Consider the following 23,144-nt stretch of genomic DNA (forward strand, 5'->3'; position numbering starts at 1 on the left):
CCTCCTGTTTTCTTCATTCAGTGTCCTCTAGAGCTTGGGTATTTGTTCCCACTAGTGATGAATGAAGCAGTGGACTCTCCTCCCCTTTAGATGGAAAACATAAATAATGCTTACCTGATAATTTATTAAATTTTTTTTTTGTTTGTTTCTTCTGGCACCATTTATACCCTGTTTCTCCTACTTTTCCTTGTTCCCTTGGCAGAATGACTGGGGGGTGGGGGAGGTATTTTTGCCTTTGGCTGAGGTGTCTTTGCCGCATCCTGGTGGCCAGGTTCTTATTTCCCCCACAAGTGATGAATGAAGCAGTGGACTCTCCTCCCCACGATGAAAATTAAATTATCAGGTAAGCATAATTTATGTTTTTGGTATTCTTTGTAAAAGGCTAAACCTATTTAGGCTCATAGGCTGATTTCTAAGCCCCTGAAGGCCACTTAAACAGTGCTAGTTCATGTGTGCCATATAGATAACATTGTGCTCACTCCTGTGGATTGCTTCATGAATCCGCACCAATTGGCTGAAATACAAGTTTGTAAATAGCACTGGGATAAGGGGCAGTCTGTGGAGGTTTAGATACAAGGTAATCACAGATGTAAACAGTGTATTAATATAACAGTGTTGGTTATGCAAAACTGGGAAATAGGTAATAAAGAGATTATCTTTTTAAACAATAATACATTTCAAGTAGACTGTCCTTTTTTAAAGGGATATGAAACACAATTTTTTTTCTTTCATGATTCAGATAGAGCATGCAATTTTAAGCAGCTTTCTAATTTACCCCTATTATCAGTTTCTTTGTTCTCTTGGTATCTATTTGAAAAAGCAGAAATGTTAGTTTAGGAGCCAGCCCATTTTTGGTTGAGAACCTGGACAGTGCTTTCTTATTGGTGGCTAAATTTAGCCATCAATCAGCAAGCACAACCTAGGTGCTAGACAAAAAAAATGGTCCGTCTTCAAAGATTACATTACTGCTTTTTCAAATAAAGATATCAAGAGAACGAAGAAAATGTGATAATAGGAGTAAATTAGAAAGTTGCTTAAAATTGCATGCTATATACGACTTGTGAAAGAAAAAAAATGGGTTTCATATCCCTTTAAGTATGGTTTTGTTACTTATAACTGTAAGATCTTTTATCTTTCACTAACTTTTTTTTTTTTTTTTTTTTTTTTTTTTTTTTTAGATGGCGATTCCTTCCATTCGGTAAATACAGTGCTGCTAGATTCTGTGAGCACTGCAAAATTACACATAAAAGAGGAGAGATCAGAGTCTCGGGGGAGCACATTGCAGTCCAATGAAAATGAAATCCTGGGAACAGATGGAGAGGGCTCCTCCCACAGTGCAAGTAGGATTTCCTTTTGCTTTTTTACTCATTTATAGTTACAGCTGTAGCAACTATTCTATTTTATTCCAAACAGATTAGTATTTAAAGAGACTGGCTACTCAACCTTCCTATTTACTATTCCTATTCCTATTTACCCACAATGCAGCTGTGAGAAAGAGAATGTTTTATGATGTATACTTGGGATTTTTTTTTTATCTAAAACTATGATCAGCTCATTAGATTAACTGCCCTGTCAGCAGCTACATTTAACTACTCTTTTTAATTTTATCTGCTCGGTGGAAAAAAAACAAAAACGAAACGGCTAATCAGAATCATAAGTGCTGAAATTACACTTTACTGCGCTTTCATCGGATTTTACCATAATATTGGAATATTTCCTCGAACTGAGCAGGCAAGGAGAGTGGCTGTGCCTGCATATGCCAGGTGCACACTCCTTTGTACATCCCAGGATAAACATTCAAATTGGGTGTTTAAAGTCCTTCTACAATGGAATATGGCTATTGAGGACATTTTAAGGTAAAAGATGTTTGTGTGATGGTTTTTAATCTGCTTTTTATAGATATGCTTCTTTACTTACTCGTGATTTTAGCTTGTGGGTCGCATGTCCCTTTAAGAGCATTTTATTTATATAGTGGTGTTTAGGGTCTGTAGGTTTCCATGACTGCTTAAATGGACATTAAAGTCAAAATTAAACTTTTATGATTCGGATAGAGCATGCAATTTTAAACAACTTTCCAATTTGCTTCTTTTTCTTGGTATATTTTATTGAAGAGTAAAACTAGGTAGGTTTATCAGAGCTCAGGAGTGTGCACGTGTCTTTAGTACTCTTATACAATTTTGCAAAAAACTGCTGCCATAAAGATTAAAATAATGTTGCAAAACACTGCTTTCTTAGAGTACTAAATACGCATGTACACTCCTGAACTCGTATGAGACTACCTAGTTTTACTCTTCGATAAAAGATACAAAGAGAACAAAGCAAATTTGAAACCTAAGTAAATTGCCTGCCTATCTGAATCATGAAAGCTTTTAATTTTGACTTTGCTGTCCATTTAAGATATTCTGATTTATTTAACTATTTTATTTAATCTCTAAATATAAGAAATGCAACACATTTCTCATTGAAATGGGATATAAAAAAAAAAAAATATATATTAACTAAGTAAATGCAGGGAGCTTAGTCTTAAAAGGACATTTAAAGTCCTTTTTTAACATATGCATAGGGCTAGATTTATTAAGGCCTTTTCGGCTATGTGCAGCAGGTTCACATAAGCAAGCCTGCTACCACATATTTAATAAGCAGAAACTGCTTTTTCCTCAAAAGCAGCAAGATTAATCACCCCGACACTTGCTTCCTTGGGGTTATTGACATGCCCTGCTCTAGCGCAAGTAGGTTGCACCGTTGCAGGGGGCGGCATTGCATTAGAATCCTGGCCATTGCTGGCGGACAGGTTCACTTTTTGCAAATGCAAGGGATGGTAAATTTTACCCCATAGTATAAATGAGCAAATAGGTACTGAATTGCAAAATCTCCACATAAAGAAAAAAAAAATGTTTACAAGTAATTTAAAATGGTCAGTTTTGTTAGCACGGTGTACAAGGGTTTTGTTCATCTGTAATAAACCTCTTGAAAACCCTGGCGAGTATGTTAATCTTCTTTCCTTTTATTGTAGCCTATTAGGTTTAGCTGTAGATGAGTTTGTGCACTGCTCCAAGCAATGATTACCTAGTATCTTATGTAGCCAGGTAATTTGCAACAAACTGAGGTCTTTTTAGGGAGAAGGAAACTAGCCCTTTTTTATACAGCGAAAACGAGCAAATTAATTGATGTATATAGCAGTGCTTTATTTTTATTCAATTCTGTGGTTCAGTTTAATGCTTTATTTTATCTGCATATTCCAGAGAAGTAAATTGTGACCCATTTTTGAGTTGTCCTCCTGCTCTTGCAGATGAGGAAGTACAGAAGGGCAAGTGTTTTGTGGCTTGGGATCCTCTTATTAGAGCTTCACTATCCAATTAAGAAGCTAATGGATAGATTTATTTAAACATAATTAAAACATTTGTGAGATTAAAGGCAGATTCTTAAAATAAGGGTGGAATATTAAATCAGACTTGGCAGATTTCTTTAACAGTCTATGTACTACTTAAAGGGACAGTCTAGGCCAAAATAAACTTTCATGATTCAGATAGGGCATGTAATTTTAAACAATTTTCCAATTTACTTTTATCACCAATTTTGCTTTGTTCTCTTGGTATTCTTAGTTGAAAGCTTAACCTAGGAGGTTCATATGCTAATTTCTTAGACCTTGAAGCCCACCTCTTTCAGATTGCATTTTAACAGTTTTTCACCACTAGAGGGTGTTAGTTCACGTATTTCATATAGATAACACTGTGCTCGTGCACGTGAAGTAATCTGGGAGCAGACACTGATTGGCTAGACTGCAAGTCTGTCAAAAGAACTGAAAAAAGGGGCAGTTTGCAAAGGCTTAGATACAAGATAATCACAGAGGTTAAAAGTATATTATTATAACTGTGTTGGTTATGCAAAACTGGGAAATGGGTAATAAAGGGATTATCTATCTTTTAAAACAATAAAAATTCTGGTGTAGACTGTCCCTTTAAAATCAACTGAAACCAATTTGAAATATTATAGTTATTTCATCATCTATTTAATGTATCATATATATTTATTTTACTTTATCCATCGTTTAATACACTGCTCCAGCCGCCTCCATTCAATAAATGTTTTCTTTCTGTGACATTAGCCAATCATCATCTTAGCCATATGGCACTCTGCAAAAAAGAAAAAAGCTTGCAGATATATTTCTTCCTGTGATCCCCTTAGTTGTACCCCCCCCCACCCCCGTGGGACTGCTCTCTAAGTCACAAAGAACCCGACCAGGAAGAAAAACGGGCTGAGGGTCAAAAGAAAAATGCCAAGAATATAAGTATATTTTTTAAACTTTTATGATAGAAATTAGAGAGAGAAAAAAAAACATCATCTACTGAGATGTTGCTATACTATTTAATTTACCATCACTTTTTATACACACAAAAAAAAACATTTTCTACACATAAAGATGTTATGATTAGTGTATGAAAAACACAACCTTACAATAAGATCTGAAATGCCTACTTTTGTATTTATTAATTAGTAAGCTGAACCATGCAAATATTACTTTGTATTGCAGCACATCCTAGTTTCTTACTGTGGAGACAGGCCTTTTCTCTGTATGTAATTGTAAGTAAATGGAAAAAAATATGAATATTAAAGGGGCAGTCTACACCAACATTTTTAGTGTTAAAAAGATAGATAATCCCTATATTACCCATTCCATAGTTTTGCATAACCAACACAGTTATATAAATACACTTTTTACCTCTGTGATTACCTTGTATCTAAGCCTCTGCAGACTGCCCCCTTATTTCAGTGGTGAAAAACTGTCAAAATACATTCAGATAAGAGGCCGCCTTCAATGGCTAAGAAATTGGCATATGGGTCTACCTAGGTTTAGCTTTCATCTAAGAATACAAAGAGAACAAAGCAAAATTGATGATAAAAGTAAATTGTAAATGTTTAAAATTACATGCCCTATCTGAATCATGAAAGTTTATTTTTGACTAGACTGTCCCTTTAAATATCAGGGGCCAACTAAACGGTGAAATATTGCAAGAAAAACATCAATACAGAAAAATGTAAATGGAAAAACTGTACTCCAAGATATAAAAGTAGGTAGTCCTTTAAAATTCCAACGCAGGTAAGTAATAAATCACCCTTTGAGAATTTTGGTATAGTAGCAGGATGACCTCAAATGAAGGGATAATAGACCAGTAGGGAAGTTCTTTTAAGTTTAAAAAATCTTTAGATGTCAAACAGTACTCACACTTTGTTGTTCTGTCTCCTGCAAATTTAAATCAACCTTCTTACAATTAGGATAAAGGTTTTTAATGTAGGTGTTTAAAGGGACATCTTGGTAACCTTTGCTGAAAAGCATATCTAGGTAGGGCTCAGGAACAGCAATGAACTTCTGGGAGAAGAATATGCTGCAATCTAAGATGTAGTCGCTGGAACTGTTAATGCTTTTGCTTTGCAGCACTGATCCGCAACAGGCTGTTCTCTTCAAACAACACTGTGCTCTGGCTGCACTATGTAAGTTTTCCTTAACACAGTGTGAAGCGCTGTTTGAAGAGAACAGCAAAATATTTGAAAGCACATTGATTGGTGACTGGCACTCAGGGATTTTTTTTCAACCCTGGCTGCCCCCCTAGACTTTGCCATCTGCAAAGCTGTGACTCTTGAATGTTAGCAATGCACCTTTTTATTACAAAATTTTACCTTATGTGATATTAGACCAAGAGCAAAGGAAACCTATTTCTTTTTTTTTAGATATTTTAAAAACTTAACAATTTTTTTCCCTCTGCAGCTAATTTGAAATGCAGTTTTCATCTGCTGCAATATATTATACAATTTAAAAATGTGCTTTATTCTCCATTTAATCAATAAATTGTGATTGAAATGGTGCTTTAGAGTAACTGCCCAATTTAAAATTGAATTTCATTTCGAAGTGACCTGCAGAAATGTTTTAACTTTAAAAAAAAAATGCACAGAACGTAAAACAAAGTTCTGCCTATGAGTTGGTTGCTAGGTGGCTATGTACATATGGCTCTTGTCATTGACTCACAGAAAGTATTGAGCAAGGTCCCAGTAGTGCATTGTTGCACTGGAGTATACTATAGCTGTGTGTTTAACATATTTGTAAGCAATAGAGCAATAATTTAAAAGCTCTAACTGATTAGAGTATTTTAATTTTGAGATTTTATGTCCCTTTTAATGCAAGGTATAAATATTGGGATACTATGTTCCTTTTAGGCTTTGTCACTTAAAGGGACACTGTACACCAATTTTCATATAGCTGCATGTAATAGACACTACTATTAAGAAGAATATGCACAGATGCTGATCTAAAAATCCAGTATAAAACTGTTTAAAAACTTACTTGGAAGCTCCCAGTTTAGCTCTGTTAAGAAGGTCAGGCTGGTACAGCCCATGAAAGGCAACACCTGCTCCCCTGCATATGAAAAGACCTATTACACAACCAAGAGTCTGTATACATCTAAAACTTTGGGTCTTGGTTAAAGGGATACTAAACCCAATTTTTTTCTTTCATGATTCAGATAGAGCATGAGATTTTAAGCACTTTTCTAATTTACTCGTATTATCAATTTTTCTTTGTTCTCATGCTATCTTGATTTGAAAAAGCAGTACTGTAGGCTTTAGAGCCAGACCATTTTTTGTTCAGCACATGGTTAGCACTTGCTGATTTGTGGCTAAATGTAGCAAACCAATTAGCAGCTCTACTAAGGTGCTGAACTAAAAAATGGGCCGGCTCCTAGCCTTTTATTAATGCTTTTTCAAATCAAGATAACATGAGAACAAAGAAAAATTGATAATAGGAGTAAATTAGAAAGTTGCTTAAAATTGCATGCTCTATCTGAATCATGAAAGAAAAAACATGGGGTTAGTATCCCTTTAAGAGTCTGAAAATCAGCACATTTAAAAAATAAAAAAAAGCAAAATTAAACATTTTTACAAAAATACTCCCTGATGGGCTATATAAATGGGTCATCTACAAAACATTTGTGCAAAGAAAAATCTAGTGTACAATGTCCCTTTAAATCAGGAATTTTGACTTATTCATAATGTTTTAAAAAATGTTGCTTGTTTAGCTTTTACTATACATTTGATGAACAGTTTGTGTATTCGATTTTAAAGACCACTTTTTGACACATTTTATTTATCAACAGCTGAGGAGCCTGAAAGGAAAAGAAAAAAGGGTCCTGCACCAAAGATGCTGGGAAATGAAGTTTGCAGTGTATGTGGGGACAAGGCTTCTGGTTTCCATTACAACGTGTTGAGTTGCGAAGGCTGTAAGGGCTTTTTCCGGCGGAGTGTAATAAAAACTACAAATTATACCTGCAAGAACAATGGCAAGTGCCAGATGGACATGTACATGCGGCGAAAGTGCCAGGAATGCCGACTTCGAAAATGCAGAGAGGCAGGCATGCGGGAGCAATGTAAGCAAGCTACTCTGCATTGCTGGATTATTACTTTTCTATCTATATATCTGTATAACCTATATTATATTTTTATATATATATACTGTATGTGTGTGTGTATATGTTTATGTGTATATATATATATATATATATATATATATATATATATATATATATATATATATATATATATATATATATATATATATATATATATATATAGACAAAAGATGAATGAACCAGTAGAAAGAATCCACTGAATCACTCCTAGGCGCTCACTGTCAAATAAAAGCTATGCCACAAGGTATATACTCTATACCCAGCACCTCATAAAAGTATATATATTTCTCCAACATAGGTGTGTCCGGTCCACGGCGTCATCCTTACTTGTGGGATATTCTCTTCCCCAACAGGAAATGGCAAAGAGCCCAGCAAAGCTGGTCACATGATCCCTCCTAGGCTCCGCCTACCCCAGTCATTCTCTTTGCCGTTGTACAGGCAACATCTCCACGGAGATGGCTTAGAGTTTTTTAGTGTTTAACTGTAGTTTTTATTATTCAATCAAGAGTTTGTTATTTTGAAATAGTGCTGGTATGTACTATTTACTCAGAAACAGAAAAGAGATGAAGATTTCTGTTTGTATGAGGAAAATGATTTTAGCAACCGTAACTAAAATCCATGGCTGTTCCACACAGGACTGTTGAGAGCAATTAACTTCAGTTGGGGGAACAGTGTGCAGTCTCTTGCTGCTTGAGGTATGACACATTCTAACAAGACGATGTAATGCTGGAAGCTGTCATTTTCCCTATGGGATCCGGTAAGCCATGTTTATTACGATGGTAAATAAGGGCTTCACAAGGGCTTATTAAGACTGTAGACTTTTCTGGGCTAAATCGATTCATTATTAACACATATTTAGCCTTGAGGAATCATTTTATCTGGGTATATTGATATTATAATATCGGCAGGCACTGTATTAGACACCTTATTTCTTAGGGGCTTTCCCAAAGCATAAGCAGAGCCTCATTTTCGCGCCGGTGTGGCGCACTTGTTTTTGAGAAGCATGGCATGCAGTCGCATGTGAGAGGAGCTCTAATACTTAGAAAAGACTTTCTGAAGGCGTCATTTGGTATCGTATTCCCCTTTGGGTTTGGTTGGGTCTCAGCAAAGCAGATACCAGGGACTGTAAAGGGGTTAAAGTGTTAAAACGGCTCCGGTTCCGTTATTTTAAGGGTTAAAGCTTCCAAATTTGGTGTGCAATACTTTTAAGGCTTTAAGACACTGTGGTGAAAATTTGGTGAATTTTGTACAATTCCTTCATGTTTTTTCGCAATTGCAGTAATAAAGTGTGTTCAGTTTAAAATTTAAAGTGACAGTAACGGTTTTATTTTAAAACGTTTTTTGTACTTTATTATCAAGTTTATGCCTGTTTAACATGTCTGAACTACCAGATAGACTGTGTTCTGAATGTGGGGAAGCCAGAATTCCTGTTCATTTAAATAAATGTGATTTATGTGATAATGACAATGATGCCCAAGATGATTCCTCAAGTGAGGGGAGTAAGCATGGTACTGCATCATTCCCTCCTTCGTCTACACGAGTCTTGCCCACTCAGGAGGCCCCTAGTACATCTAGCGCGCCAATACTCCTTACTATGCAACAATTAACGGCTGTAATGGATAATTCTGTCAAAAACATTTTAGCCAAAATGAACCCTTGTCAGCGTAAGCGTGGCTGCTCTGTTTTAGTTACTGAAGAGCATGACGACGCTGATATTAATATCTCTGAAGGGCCCCTAACCCAATCTGAGGGGGCCAGGGAGGTTTTGTCTGAGGGAGAAATTACTGATTCAGGGAACATTTCTCAACAGGCTGAACCTGATGTAATTGCATTTAAATTTAAGTTGGAACATCTCCGCATTCTGCTTAAGGAGGTATTATCCACTCTGGATGATTGTGAAAAGTTGGTCATCCCAGAGAAACTATGTAAAATGGACAAGTTCCTAGAGGTGCCGGGGCTCCCAGAAGCTTTTCCTATACCCAAGCGGGTGGCGGACATTGTTAATAAAGAATGGGAAAGGCCCGGTATTCCTTTCGTCCCTCCCCCCATATTTAAAAAATTGTTTCCTATGGTCGACCCCAGAAAGGACTTATGGCAGACAGTCCCCAAGGTCGAGGGAGCGGTTTCTACTTTAAACAAACGCACCACTATACCCATAGAGGATAGTTGTGCTTTCAAAGATCCTATGGATAAAAAATTAGAAGGTTTGCTTAAAAAGATGTTTGTTCAGCAGGGTTACCTTCTACAACCAATTTCATGCATTGTCCCTGTCACTACAGCCGCATGTTTCTGGTTTGATGAGCTGATAAAGGCGCTCGATAGTGATTCTCCTCCTTATGAGGAGATTATGGACAGAATCAATGCTCTCAAATTGGCTAATTCTTTCACCCTAGACGCCACTTTGCAATTGGCTAGGTTAGCGGCTAAGAATTCTGGGTTTGCTATTGTGGCGCGCAGAGCGCTTTGGTTGAAATCTTGGTCGGCTGATGCGTCTTCCAAGAACAAGCTACTAAACATTCCTTTCAAGGGGAAAACGCTGTTTGGCCCTGACTTGAAAGAGATTATCTCTGATATCACTGGGGGTAAGGGCCACGCCCTTCCTCAGGATCGGCCTTTCAAGGCGAAAAATAGACCTAATTTTCGTCCCTTTCGTAAAAACGGACCAGCCCAAAGTGCTACGTCCTCTAAGCAAGAGGGTAATACTTCTCAAGCCAAGCCAGCTTGGAGACCAATGCAAGGCTGGAATAAGGGAAAGCAGGCCAAGAAACCTGCCACTGCTACCAAGACAGCATGAAATATTGGCCCCCGATCCGGGACCGGATCTGGTGGGGGGCAGACTCTCTCTCTTCGCTCAGGCTTGGGCAAGAGATGTTCTGGATCCTTGGGCGCTAGAAATAGTCTCCCAGGGTTATCTTCTGGAATTCAAGGGACTTCCCCCAAGGGGGAGGTTCCACAGGTCTCAGTTGTCTTCAGACCACATAAAAAGACAGGCGTTCTTACATTGTGTAGAAGACCTGTTAAAAATGGGAGTGATTCATCCTGTTCCACTAAGAGAACAAGGGATAGGGTTCTACTCCAATCTGTTCATAGTTCCCAAAAAAGAGGGAACGTTCAGACCAATCTTAGATCTCAAGATCTTAAACAAGTTTCTCAAGGTTCCATCGTTCAAGATGGAAACCATTCGAACTATTCTTCCTTCCATCCAGGAAGGTCAATTCATGACCACGGTGGATTTAAAGGATGCGTATCTACATATTCCTATCCACAAGGAACATCATCGGTTCCTAAGGTTCGCATTCCTGGACAAACATTACCAGTTCGTGGCGCTTCCTTTCGGATTAGCCACTGCTCCAAGGATTTTCACAAAGGTACTAGGGTCCCTTCTAGCGGTGCTAAGACCAAGGGGCATTGCAGTAGTACCTTACCTGGACGACATTCTGATTCAAGCGTCGTCCCTTCCTCAAGCAAAGGCTCACACGGACATCGTCCTGGCCTTTCTCAGATCTCACGGCTGGAAAGTGAACGTGGAAAAGAGTTCTCTCTCCCCGTCAACAAGGGTTCCCTTCTTGGGAACAATTATAGACTCCTTAGAAATGAGGATCTTTCTAACAGAGGCCAGAAAAACAAAACTTCTAGACTCTTGTCGGATACTTCATTCCGTTCCTCTTCCTTCCATAGCTCAGTGCATGGAAGTGATCGGGTTGATGGTAGCGGCAATGGACATAGTTCCTTTTGCGCGCATTCATCTAAGACCATTACAATTGTGCATGCTCAGTCAGTGGAATGGGGACTATACAGACTTGTCTCCGAAGATACAAGTAAATCAGAGGACCAGAGACTCACTCCGTTGGTGGCTGTCCCTGGACAATCTGTCACAAGGGATGACGTTCCGCAGACCAGAGTGGGTCATTGTCACGACCGACGCCAGTCTGATGGGCTGGGGCGCGGTCTGGGGATCCCTGAAAGCTCAGGGTCTTTGGTCTCGGGAAGAATCTCTTCTACCGATAAATATTCTGGAGCTGAGAGCGATATTCAATGCTCTCAAGGCTTGGCCTCAGCTAGCGAGGACCAAGTTCATACGGTTTCAATCAGACAACATGACGACTGTTGCGTACATCAACCATCAGGGGGGAACAAGGAGTTCCCTAGCGATGGAAGAAGTGACCAAAATCATTCTATGGGCGGAGTCTCACTCCTGCCACCTGTCTGCTATCCACATCCCAGGAGTGGAAAATTGGGAAGCGGATTTTCTGAGTCGTCAGACATTGCATCCGGGGGAGTGGGAACTCCATCCGGAAATCTTTGCCCAAGTCACCCAGCGGTGGGGCATTCCAGACATGGATCTAATGGCCTCTCGTCAGAACTGCAAAGTTCCTTGCTACGGGTCCAGATCCAGGGATCCCAAGGCGGCTCTAGTGGATGCACTAGTAGCACCTTGGACCTTCAAACTAGCTTATGTGTTCCCGCCGTTTCCTCTCATCCCCAGGCTGGTAGCCAGGATCAATCAGGAGAGGGCGTCGGTGATCTTGATAGCTCCTGCGTGGCCACGCAGGACTTGGTATGCAGATCTGGTGAATATGTCATCGGCTCCACCTTGGAAGCTACCTTTGAGACGAGACCTTCTTGTTCAGGGTCCGTTCGAACATCCGAATCTGGTTTCACTCCAGCTGACTGCTTGGAGATTGAACGCTTGATTCTATCGAAGCGAGGATTCTCAGATTCTGTTATTGATACTCTTGTTCAGGCCAGAAAGCCTGTAACTAGAAAGATTTACCACAAGATTTGGAAAAAATATATCTGTTGGTGTGAATCTAAAGGATTCCCTTGGGACAAGGTTAAGATTCCTAAGATTTTATCCTTCCTTCAAGACGGATTAGAAAAAGGATTATCTGCAAGTTCCCTGAAGGGACAGATTTCTGCCTTGTCTGTGTTACTTCACAAAAAGCTGGCAGCTGTGCCAGATGTTCAAGCTTTTGTTCAGGCTCTGGTTAGAATTAAGCCTGTTTACAAACCTTTGACTCCTCCTTGGAGTCTCAATTTAGTTCTTTCAGTTCTTCAGGGGGTTCCGTTTGAACCCTTACATTCCGTTGATATTAAGTTATTATCTTGGAAAGTTTTGTTTTTAGTTGCAATTTCTTCTGCTAGAAGAGTTTCAGAATTATCTGCTCTGCAGTGTTCTCCTCCTTATCTGGTGTTCCATGCAGATAAGGTGGTTTTACGTACTAAACCTGGTTTTCTTCCAAAAGTTGTTTCTAACAAAAACATTAACCAGGAGATTATCGTACCTTCTCTGTGTCCGAAACCAGTTTCAAAGAAGGAACGTTTGTTGCACAATTTGGATGTTGTTCGCGCTCTAAAATTCTATTTAGATGCTACAAAGGATTTTAGACAAACATCTTCCTTGTTTGTTGTTTACTCCGGTAAAAGGAGAGGTCAAAAAGCAACTTCTACCTCTCTCTCCTTTTGGATTAAAAGCATCATCAGATTGGCTTACGAGACTGCAGGACGGCAGCCTCCCGAAAGAATCACAGCTCATTCCACTAGGGCTGTGGCTTCCACATGGGCCTTCAAGAACGAGGCTTCTGTTGATCAGATATGTAGGGCAGCGACTTGGTCTTCACTGCACACTTTTACCAAATTTTACAAGTTTGATACTTTTGCTTCTTCTGAGGCTATTTTTGGGAGAAAGGTTTTGCAAGCCGTGGTGCCTTCCATTTAGGTGACCTGATTTGCTCCCTCCCTTCATCCGTGTCCTAAAGCTTTGGTATTGGTTCCCACAAGTAAGGATGACGCCGTGGACCGGACACACCTATGTTGGAGAAAACAGAATTTATGTTTACCTGATAAATTACTTTCTCCAACGGTGTGTCCGGTCCACGGCCCGCCCTGGTTTTTTTAATCAGGTCTGATATTTTATTTTCTTTAACTACAGTCACCACGGTACCATATGGTTTCTCCTATGCAAATATTCCTCCTTAACGTCGGTCGAATGACTGGGGTAGGCGGAGCCTAGGAGGGATCATGTGACCAGCTTTGCTGGGCTCTTTGCCATTTCCTGTTGGGGAAGAGAATATCCCACAAGTAAGGATGACGCCGTGGACCGGACACACCGTTGGAGAAAGTAATTTATCAGGTAAACATAAATTCTGTTTTTCAGCAAGAGGTATCCAGCTGCCAAAACCCAAAGTGGCAGAGGAGACCTATCACTCCTCAATAAAGAGACATAAATAGAAAGAGGCAGGGTGGCGCAGAAAACTCAAACTAAAAAATATATAATAAATAGATAAATAAAATACAATACAGTTTATAGTAAAATATTATAACAAAATATTATAACAATAAATAGTTATAAATAATAAGGTGAAATAATATAATATAATGTGTTACAAATGTCCATAAGCTATAAAAAATCCTAAACGATCAGAAGTAATCAGGAGCACATCAAATACGGAGAGCAAAGTCTTCAGGTGTTAGTCCCCTATTAGATGTACACTTACTTGAATGAACCTCAATCACATGAGGTAAGAATGTAGCACTTTCATAAAAGAGTAAGGCACTCCCTGTAGAAAAGATAGAATGATCCACTGGATCTCCCAGAGTGCAGGCTTCTGTATCTTGGAATATGGATAGTAGAATCCTCCAAATGTCCTCGTGCTCTCTTTAGTAAGTAGTAACTTCCAATTCCTGTATTCCTTTTTTGCAAGACCAGTCTCCCTTTCCCTGTATCTTCTGTAACGTCTTTATGTCTAAGTTCCTTCACTGCAATTCCACTGTGAAAGACACACTTTCACAGTGGAATTGCAGTGAAGGAACTTAGACATAAAGACGTTACAGAAGATACAGGGAAAGGGAGACTGGTCTTGCAAAAAAGGAATACAGGAATTGGAAGTTACTACTTACTAAAGAGAGCACGAGGACATTTGGAGGATTCTACTATCCATATTCCAAGATACAGAAGCCTGCACTCTGGGAGATCCAGTGGATCATTCTATCTTTTCTACAGGGAGTGCCTTACTCTTTTATGAAAGTGCTACATTCTTACCTCATGTGATTGAGGTTCATTCAAGTAAGTGTACATCTAATAGGGGACTAACACCTGAAGACTTTGCTCTCCGTATTTGATGTGCTCCTGATTACTTCTGATCGTTTAGGATTTTTTATAGCTTATGGACATTTGTAACACATTATATTATATTATTTCACCTTATTATTTATAACTATTTATTGTTATAATATTTTGTTATAATATTTTACTATAAACTGTATTGTATTTTATTTATCTATTTATTATATATTTTAGTTTGAGTTTTCTGCGCCACCCTGCCTCTTTCTATTTATATATATATATATATATTTTATAAATATATATTTTATAAATCATTTTAGTATATACAAACAGGTCAGGGTTTTATTGTTGGTATAAGCTCAAGTACAAAACCAAAGTAATGGTAAGAAATATGGCAAAGAAAAACTAATTAATAAAATATCAAATAATTAATAAAATATCAAAAAAGTTATATAACAAATACAAAGTAACAAGAAGGGATACTCCCCTTTGCGTGTTGATGCCTTCCTCAGTTTCTCCAAACAAAACTGTTCAAAGTACTGTACACAATTTATGGCGGAGCAGGTCCTAGGAGATCCTCAGTGCAGGCGGTATTGAGTTGCTGCCTGATAGGAAAACAGCAGCAGAGAAGCGGGGGAGAGAGAAACCCGGACAGAGCAGGGGGGAGGAACTAACTGGCAAAAATGAAAAACATCTTTGTAGTGAAGACGACATTGGAATCATAGGTACTTTTCCTTTCTGATGGTTCCCTTGAGTTGTCAGCTTGAAACACTTTGCAACATTTCATGTTCACAATCTCTGACAAGTTTGCCTAGGGGGGCATTTAACTTAGATCAAGGCTCTAAGGTGTGTTTATCTTGTCCTTTGGTCTATTCTACATACTGGGAGTAGTAGTTCTTTCTATATCAACACCAGAGCCAGATTTGTTTATTTACTAGCGTTACAGACTATATTGTTTTGATCTGCTTCTGGGGCATCTTTTAAATATAGTCTTTCTCCAACATAGGTGTGTCCGGTCCACGGCGTCATCCTTACTTGTGGGATATTCTCTTCCCCAACAGGAAATGGCAAAGAGCCCAGCAAAGCTGGTCACATGATCCCTCCTAGGCTCCGCCTACCCCAGTCATTCTCTTTGCCGTTGTACAGGCAACATCTCCACGGAGATGGCTTAGAGTTTTTTAGTGTTTAACTGTAGTTTTTATTATTCAATCAAGAGTTTGTTATTTTGAAATAGTGCTGGTATGTACTATTTACTCAGAAACAGAAAAGAGATGAAGATTTCTGTTTGTATGAGGAAAATGATTTTAGCAACCGTCACTAAAATCCATGGCTGTTCCACACAGGACTGTTGAGAGCAATTAACTTCAGTTGGGGGAACAGTGAGCAGTCTCTTGCTGCTTGAGGTATGACACATTCTAACAAGACGATGTAATGCTGGAAGCTGTCATTTTCCCTCTGGGATCCGGTAAGCCATGTTTATTACGATTGTAAATAAGGGCTTCAAAAAGGGCTTATTAAGACTGTAGACTTTTTTTGGGCTAAATCGATTGATTATTAACACATATTTAGCCTTGAGGAATCATTTTATCTAGGTATTTTGATATAATAATATCGGCAGGCACTGTTTTAGACACCTTATTCTTTAGGCAACCTGTCACGAGGGATGACATTCCGCAGACCAGAGTGGGTCATTGTCACGACCGACGCCAGTCTGATGGGCTGGGGCGCGGTCTGGGGATCCCTGAAAGCTCAGGGTCTTTGGTCTCGGGAAGAATCTCTTCTACCGATAAATATTCTGGAACTGAGAGCGATATTCAATGCTCTCAAGGCTTGGCCTCAGCTAGCGAGGGCCAAGTTCATACGGTTTCAATCAGACAACATGACAACTGTTGCGTACATCAACCATCAGGGGGGAACAAGGAGTTCCCTGGCGATGGAAGAAGTGACCAAAATCATTCTATGGGCGGAGTCTCACTCCTGCCACCTGTCTGCTATCCACATCCCAGGAGTGGAAAATTGGGAAGCGGATTTTCTGAGTCATCAGACATTGCATCCGGGGGAGTGGGAACTCCATCCGGAAATCTTTGCCCAAGTCACTCAGCTGTGGGGCATTCCAGACATGGATCTGATGGCCTCTCGTCAGAACTTCAAAGTTCCTTGCTACGGGTCCAGATCCAGGGATCCCAAGGCGGCTCTAGTGGATGCACTAGTAGCACCTTGGACCTTCAAACTAGCTTATGTGTTCCCGCCGTTTCCTCTCATCCCCAGGCTGGTAGCCAGGATCAATCAGGAGAGGGCGTCGGTGATCTTGATAGCTCCTGCGTGGCCACGCAGGACTTGGTACGCAGATCTGGTGAATATGTCATCGGCTCCTCCTTGGAAGCTACCTTTGAGACGAGACCTTCTTGTTCAGGGTCCGTTCGAACATCCGAATCTGGTTTCACTCCAGCTGACTGCTTGGAGATTGAACGCTTGATCTTATCGAAGCGAGGATTCTCAGATTCTGTTATCGATACTCTTGTTCAGGCCAGAAAGCCTGTAACTAGAAAGATTTACCACAAAATTTGGAAAAAATATATCTGTTGGTGTGAATCTAAAGGATTCCCTTGGGACAAGGTTAAGATTCCTAGGATTCTATCCTTCCTTCAAGAAGGATTGGAAAAAGGATTATCTGCAAGTTCCCTGAAGGGACAGATTTCTGCCTTGTCTGTGTTACTTCACAAAAAGCTGGCCGCTGTGCCAGTTGTTCAAGCCTTTGTTCAGGCTCTGGTTAGAATTAAGCCTGTTTACAAACCTTTGACTCCTCCTTGGAGTCTCAATTTAGTTCTTTCAGTTCTTCAGGGGGTTCCGTTTGAACCCTTGCATTCCGTTGATATTAAGTTATTATCTTGGAAAGTTTTGTTTTTAGTTGCAATTTCTTCTGCTAGAAGAGTTTCAGAATTATCTGCTCTGCAGTGTTCTCCTCCTTATCTGGTGTTCCATGCAGATAAGGTGGTTTTACGTACTAAACCTGGTTTTCTTCCAAAAGTTGTTTCTAACAAAAACATTAACCAGGAGATTATCGTACCTTCTCTGTGTCCGAAACCAGTTTCAAAGAAGGAACGTTTGTTGCACAATTTGGATGTTGTTCGCGCTCTAAAATTCTATTTAGATGCTACAAAGGATTTTAGACAAACATCTTCCTTGTTTGTTGTTTATTCCGGTAAAAGGAGAGGTCAAAAAGCAACTTCTACCTCTCTCTCTTTTTGGATTAAAAGCATCATCAGATTGGCTTACGAGACTGCCGGACGGCAGCCTCCCGAAAGAATCACAGCTCATTCCACTAGGGCTGTGGCTTCCACATGGGCCTTCAAGAACGAGGCTTCTGTTGATCAGATATGTAGGGCAGCGACTTGGTCTTCACTGCTCACTTTTACCAAATTTTACAAGTTTGATACTTTTGCTTCTTCTGAGGCTATTTTTGGGAGAAAGGTTTTGCAAGCCGTGGTGCCTTCCATTTAGGTGACCTGATTTGCTCCCTCCCTTCATCCGTGTCCTAAAGCTTTGGTATTGGTTCCCACAAGTAAGGATGACGCCGTGGACCGGACACACCTATGTTGGAGAAAACAGAATTTATGTTTACCTGATAAATTACTTTCTCCAACGGTGTGTCCGGTCCACGGCCCGCCCTGGTTTTTTTAATCAGGTCTGATAATTTATTTTCTTTAACTACAGTCACCACGGTACCATATGGTTTCTCCTATGCAAATATTCCTCCTTAACGTCGGTCGAATGACTGGGGTAGGCGGAGCCTAGGAGGGATCATGTGACCAGCTTTGCTGGGCTCTTTGCCATTTCCTGTTGGGGAAGAGAATATCCCACAAGTAAGGATGACGCCGTGGACCGGACACACCGTTGGAGAAAGTAATTTATCAGGTAAACATAAATTCTGTTTTTTCACGATACTGCAACATCGAAGAGAAGGGTGTGAATTGAAGAGAATCCTGTGCTGTGGATCACCTAGGACCTGCATCGCCATACATATTGTACAGTTTTATTGTTAGTATAGTATATATTTGCAAACTTTAATCCAAAATCTAATAATATTACAACAAGGTAACCAAATGAGACCATACTAGGGGATCTGATATGTAAACATACCCACTCATACATAGAAAATAATTTGTAGTTTGCTTTTTGGATGAGGATGAAGTACCTTACTTTTAGTTGCAAGATACTTCTGAAATAAGTAGTCTGATTGCATAAGGAAAATCTTGGTCCTGGCAAGTCACCCACAGGGAAGGATGTTTCCCTTTAACTGCTGTAGAACCATAATAATTCTGGTGTATATATGGCGTCTAACTACTGGAGTAGTACATATTTGGAAAAAAGAAAGTTTGACTCATCTCATCTCAACATGGTTATATTAATATACTTTTTACCTCTGTGATCACCTTGTATCTAAACCTCTGCAGACTGTTCTTTTGTGAGCACAATGTTATCTATATGGCAACATGAATGATTGTCGTCTGTGAAAAACTGTCAAAATGTACTGAGATAAGTCGTCTTTTAAGGGCTTAGAAATTAGCATATGAGTGTAGGTTTAGGTTTCAACAAAGAATAGTAACGTCTGTATAATGGGTTATTCAGTATGGTACAAGATGGTACTCACAAAAGAGATGCATCCAATGGTGCAGATGGAACAGACTGTATCAATAGCAGTGACCCAGCTCACTGTGTGCCATCGTTCAAGCACTTGATCAAATAGTCAGCAGGCAAGGCGTTTGTACCTGTCAGTGATAAAAAATAGCTACCATAGCCTAGTACAGTGGAGATATGCAGTGAAATAACACTTAGTGATTGCACTTACAAGATGTAGCTTGTTGTATGTATTATTATCATTGTATAGCCTGAGGCAACAGCCTTTGAAGGGCTGAGAAACACGTTGCTTTGTTTTTAAATAATATTATGTTTTTATGATACACCTGCTGTCTTCTGGGATTTATCTGGGCCTTCATTTCGTATGGTGTTGAGAGGATCCTGTCAAACGCCTAAGCATAGGGCGACTAAGAGGTCCCAGCATGCCATTACTGCACCTGGAGGTGCGCTACATCTTGTAAGTGCAATCACTAAGTGTTATTTCACTGCATATCTCCACTATACTAGGCTATGGTAGCTATTTTTTATCACTGACAGGTACAAACGCCTTCCCTGCTGACTATTTGATCAAGTGCTTGAACGATGGCACACAGTGAGCTGGGCCACTGCTATTGATCCAGTCTGTTCCATCTGCACCATTGGGTGCATCTCTTTTGTGAGTACCATCTTGTACCATACTGAATAACCCTTTATACAATACTAGGCCATATTGGCGCCTCTGTGTTCTCTATTTTCAGGTCAACTATCTCCAGGAACTGACCATTCCTTTGACAGAGTGCTCCCTGCTTGTTGGACTAACAGGACTTATTTTCATTCCTTAGTATAAGGACTTACCATTTTTTCCTTAATTCATCATAACTTTTTATTTTTTAACCTTTGTAATTATTTTTTATTGTGTTCATTTTATGCATTTAGGGTATATATTATGTTGCTTGTATTGATTACTCTGGTTGTAGGATTTTGAGTAGGGAAGCACCCCCTATGGAAATTTGTTCTGATCATCTTATATCCCCTATTATCAACAAAGAATACCAAGAAAACAAAGCAAATTTGATGATAAGAATATAATTGGGCAGTTGTTGGCAAAATTGCATGCCTTAGCTGAATCGTGAAAGTTTTTAATTTTGACGACTGTCCCTTATTTAGGAGATTTATCTGAGCATACTATTGATGGTCACCCCAACCTGTGCAATGTGATCCTAAAGGAGCATGTAGAATTTTTTGAGGTTCCCTCGTTTGCTAGTTTATAGCTGTTGTTTTCCCTTTAACATATTATTTGCTTATTAACATTGTTCAGTTATGCTTCAGAATATATCTGGGAAATCAGCTTGTATGTTCAATTTAAAATAATAGTGCTGCACAGATCTCATCCTTTGCAAGTTTGTGCCATTGTCCCTTTAAAATTCGCTAAATTGTCTATACCAAATTTTAATTTCTGCACGGAAATGTGTGTAGTATTTACTTTGTGCTATAAACCAGCAAATATTTCTATTCTGACTCCCAGTACAGGCATGAATAAAGTTAAAGGACCACTAACCCCTTTGCTACCCAAAACTTTAGAGAAAAACTTCCCCAAAGTACCAGAGAAAAGGTTCTCTGGGATCTCCTCTTTTTTTCAGAAATAGCAAACATACATGGGCTTTGCCACTGTTTTTTTGGCAATTATCTGCTAGTTGCAGCTGTGTACCACACTTCTGAAATTCCTGGCAGTGAATGGGTTAATCAGGTAGCTTGTAAAGTTAATAGTTGTATTAGTGTACCCTCTCACCCCCTGATCCCTACTTGATCACTCCAAAACAGCTCTCTTACCCCCCCCCCACACACACACACACACCCTGGTCACCACCATCTTTGGTTCTGGCAGTCAGTCTACCAGTATGCAGTTTAGGACTTTTATTTTTTTATTTTTAAAATCGCTATTCATGCTCATATGGTTAATATAAAATTATTATTTTGCATATGTTCTTAGAAACGCCAAATAAGGAAATATATGTAGAGGGTTAGCCTCGAGAAGTCTGCAGTTTGCATTTTCTGCTAAGAGAATTAGAAAATCAATTTTTCAGAGCTAAATTACAAGAAAAGGCAAAATAAATAATGAAACTATTCGCAAAGTTGTTTAAATATGTGTAAAACATTTTATGTAAATATCTCAAGGCGTTTTCTCTCCCTTTTAAGAAATTATCTACCATTAAGATGTTATGCAGCCTGTAAGGCCGAATTTGTTACAGACTATTTACACTTTGTGATGCTTTCAATATGATTTCGGAGAAAACTCTTTCCCAATGAGTGAGTTTTTTCCTTCTTTTTCTAATCCCTGTTGCAGGGATGTCTGTTAGTTATTAGTTTACATCACTTCTGGAATTAACCATACAGAAAATTATACCCAGATTTCTTGACCTTATTTCGAAAAGGTCTAGGAATCCTCCAATGAAGTCTAAACATACTACTAGGTGGGCGGCCCATCATGGGAGGGAGAGGTGGGTCCCGACTCCCTACACTACAGCAAAAAAAGTTTGTCAGGAGGGAGGGATAGGTCTATACAATATATGCAAAATTATTGGTTGGAGGCAAAGGTGGGATCATCACTACAGAAAAAAAAATAGATTAAGAGGGGGGAGGCGTGGAGGGTGAGGGGGTCTCTAAACTACAAAAAAAATATTAATAGCAAATAAATAAAAATAAATTTAACAGGGGTGTGTGTCCGGGCCAGGACAGAAGATGGCCGCAAAAACTGGTAGCTCTGCTGAACTTTTTACACTCCGCTGTGTATCTGTTTGATGTCACGCCATTCAGCTTAAATTTTTACTCTACTGGATTAGGCAATACCTTTCTCTTTATATTTCAGAACTATCCAGACCGAACCGTTGGGCACTTTGGCGGCCCTGCATAAGGGATAGGCCTCAACACCCCCCTCCCCGGGGAACTGGGTAATTAGTGGATAATTTTGCATCCACTTCTACTAATCTAGAATGGAGAAGCTATATTTTGCTGTTAAAGCTCTAATGGAGGAGCGTGAGGAGCAATTTTGTAAGAGAATTGACTGAATCCTTTTGCAGAAACCTGCAACACCTTCAGTGCCTAGCACAGTTATGCACAGTGAAATGCTTCAGAATGATGTGAGACTTACTACATCCCAAGGACTGAACTTCACAGATTGTCCAGCTGTGGAGGGCAATGAGGAGCTAACGCAAGATCTCCCCGCTACTGACCTCTCTACCATGGCCTCAGAGAAGCATGACCCGGAGCTGTCTGAATATGCTGGGACAATTTGCAGCTCCTCAAATATCCACCGGCAGCTCTCAGTTGTGCATGTCTCATGGAGCTCCTCGCTGGATGGGCAATTGTGGAGCACTGGACCGAGATTAATCCTGTCGACTGCCCAGGGGATGCGGCTGGCCTCCCAGGGTGGGAGACTGGGCCTCCCGGCACAAGTTTTACTAAAGATGTTAGCGGCCAAGATTGGGGGGAAGGGCCGCCATCTCACAGGCGGGATCTGCTGTGTGGAGAGCTCTCCTTGTTTTTTTCACTCACTCTAGTCCCTCAGAGACACCGGGAGTTCTATTTTAGGGACACTGGAATTCGGTGAAAATGGCACATACGCTAGCACTGTGAGTATGGAGGTCCGATCTGGTATTGGATAACTTTGGGCACTTCATGCAGCCCTCAAATAAGGACTATCTTCCTGTGTCCACTTTGACTTCTTATGTGTACAAATGATGACCTATGTTTTCAAATGATGACCATTAGGTCTGATATGCTTTGCAAAGGGTCATTTTAGATATTTTTGGACTTTGCTATAGACTTATTGCTCTACAAACAGATTATTCCAGTTCTACATCTCCATTGGAACCTATCGTGGGACTTATGCTTCCTTTCTGGCTACCACCTGTGTTGAAGTGCACTATGCTTGTTTGTCAAGTTTAACTACATTACCTAACAGGGTCCACTTGCTAGTGCACTCTGATACCATATCTAGTATTGTT

At 39.7% G+C, this 23,144-nt stretch overlaps 1 protein-coding gene across 2 annotated transcripts in view; it reads left to right on the forward strand.

Moving 5' to 3' along the window:
* Nucleotides 1-23,144, forward strand: part of LOC128638694 (oxysterols receptor LXR-beta) — a 184,893-nt gene that overhangs the window by 66,316 nt on the left and 95,433 nt on the right. For both annotated transcript variants that reach the window (XM_053690814.1, XM_053690815.1), the window contains exons 5-6: nucleotides 1,179-1,340; nucleotides 7,146-7,415. In XM_053690814.1, the coding sequence (XP_053546789.1) occupies nucleotides 1,179-1,340; nucleotides 7,146-7,415 (432 nt within the window). The remainder of the gene's footprint in view (nucleotides 1-1,178; nucleotides 1,341-7,145; nucleotides 7,416-23,144) is intronic.

Source organism: Bombina bombina, chromosome 8 (assembly GCF_027579735.1).
Source record: "Bombina bombina isolate aBomBom1 chromosome 8, aBomBom1.pri, whole genome shotgun sequence".
NCBI classification, from domain to species: Eukaryota; Metazoa; Chordata; class Amphibia; order Anura; family Bombinatoridae; genus Bombina; species Bombina bombina.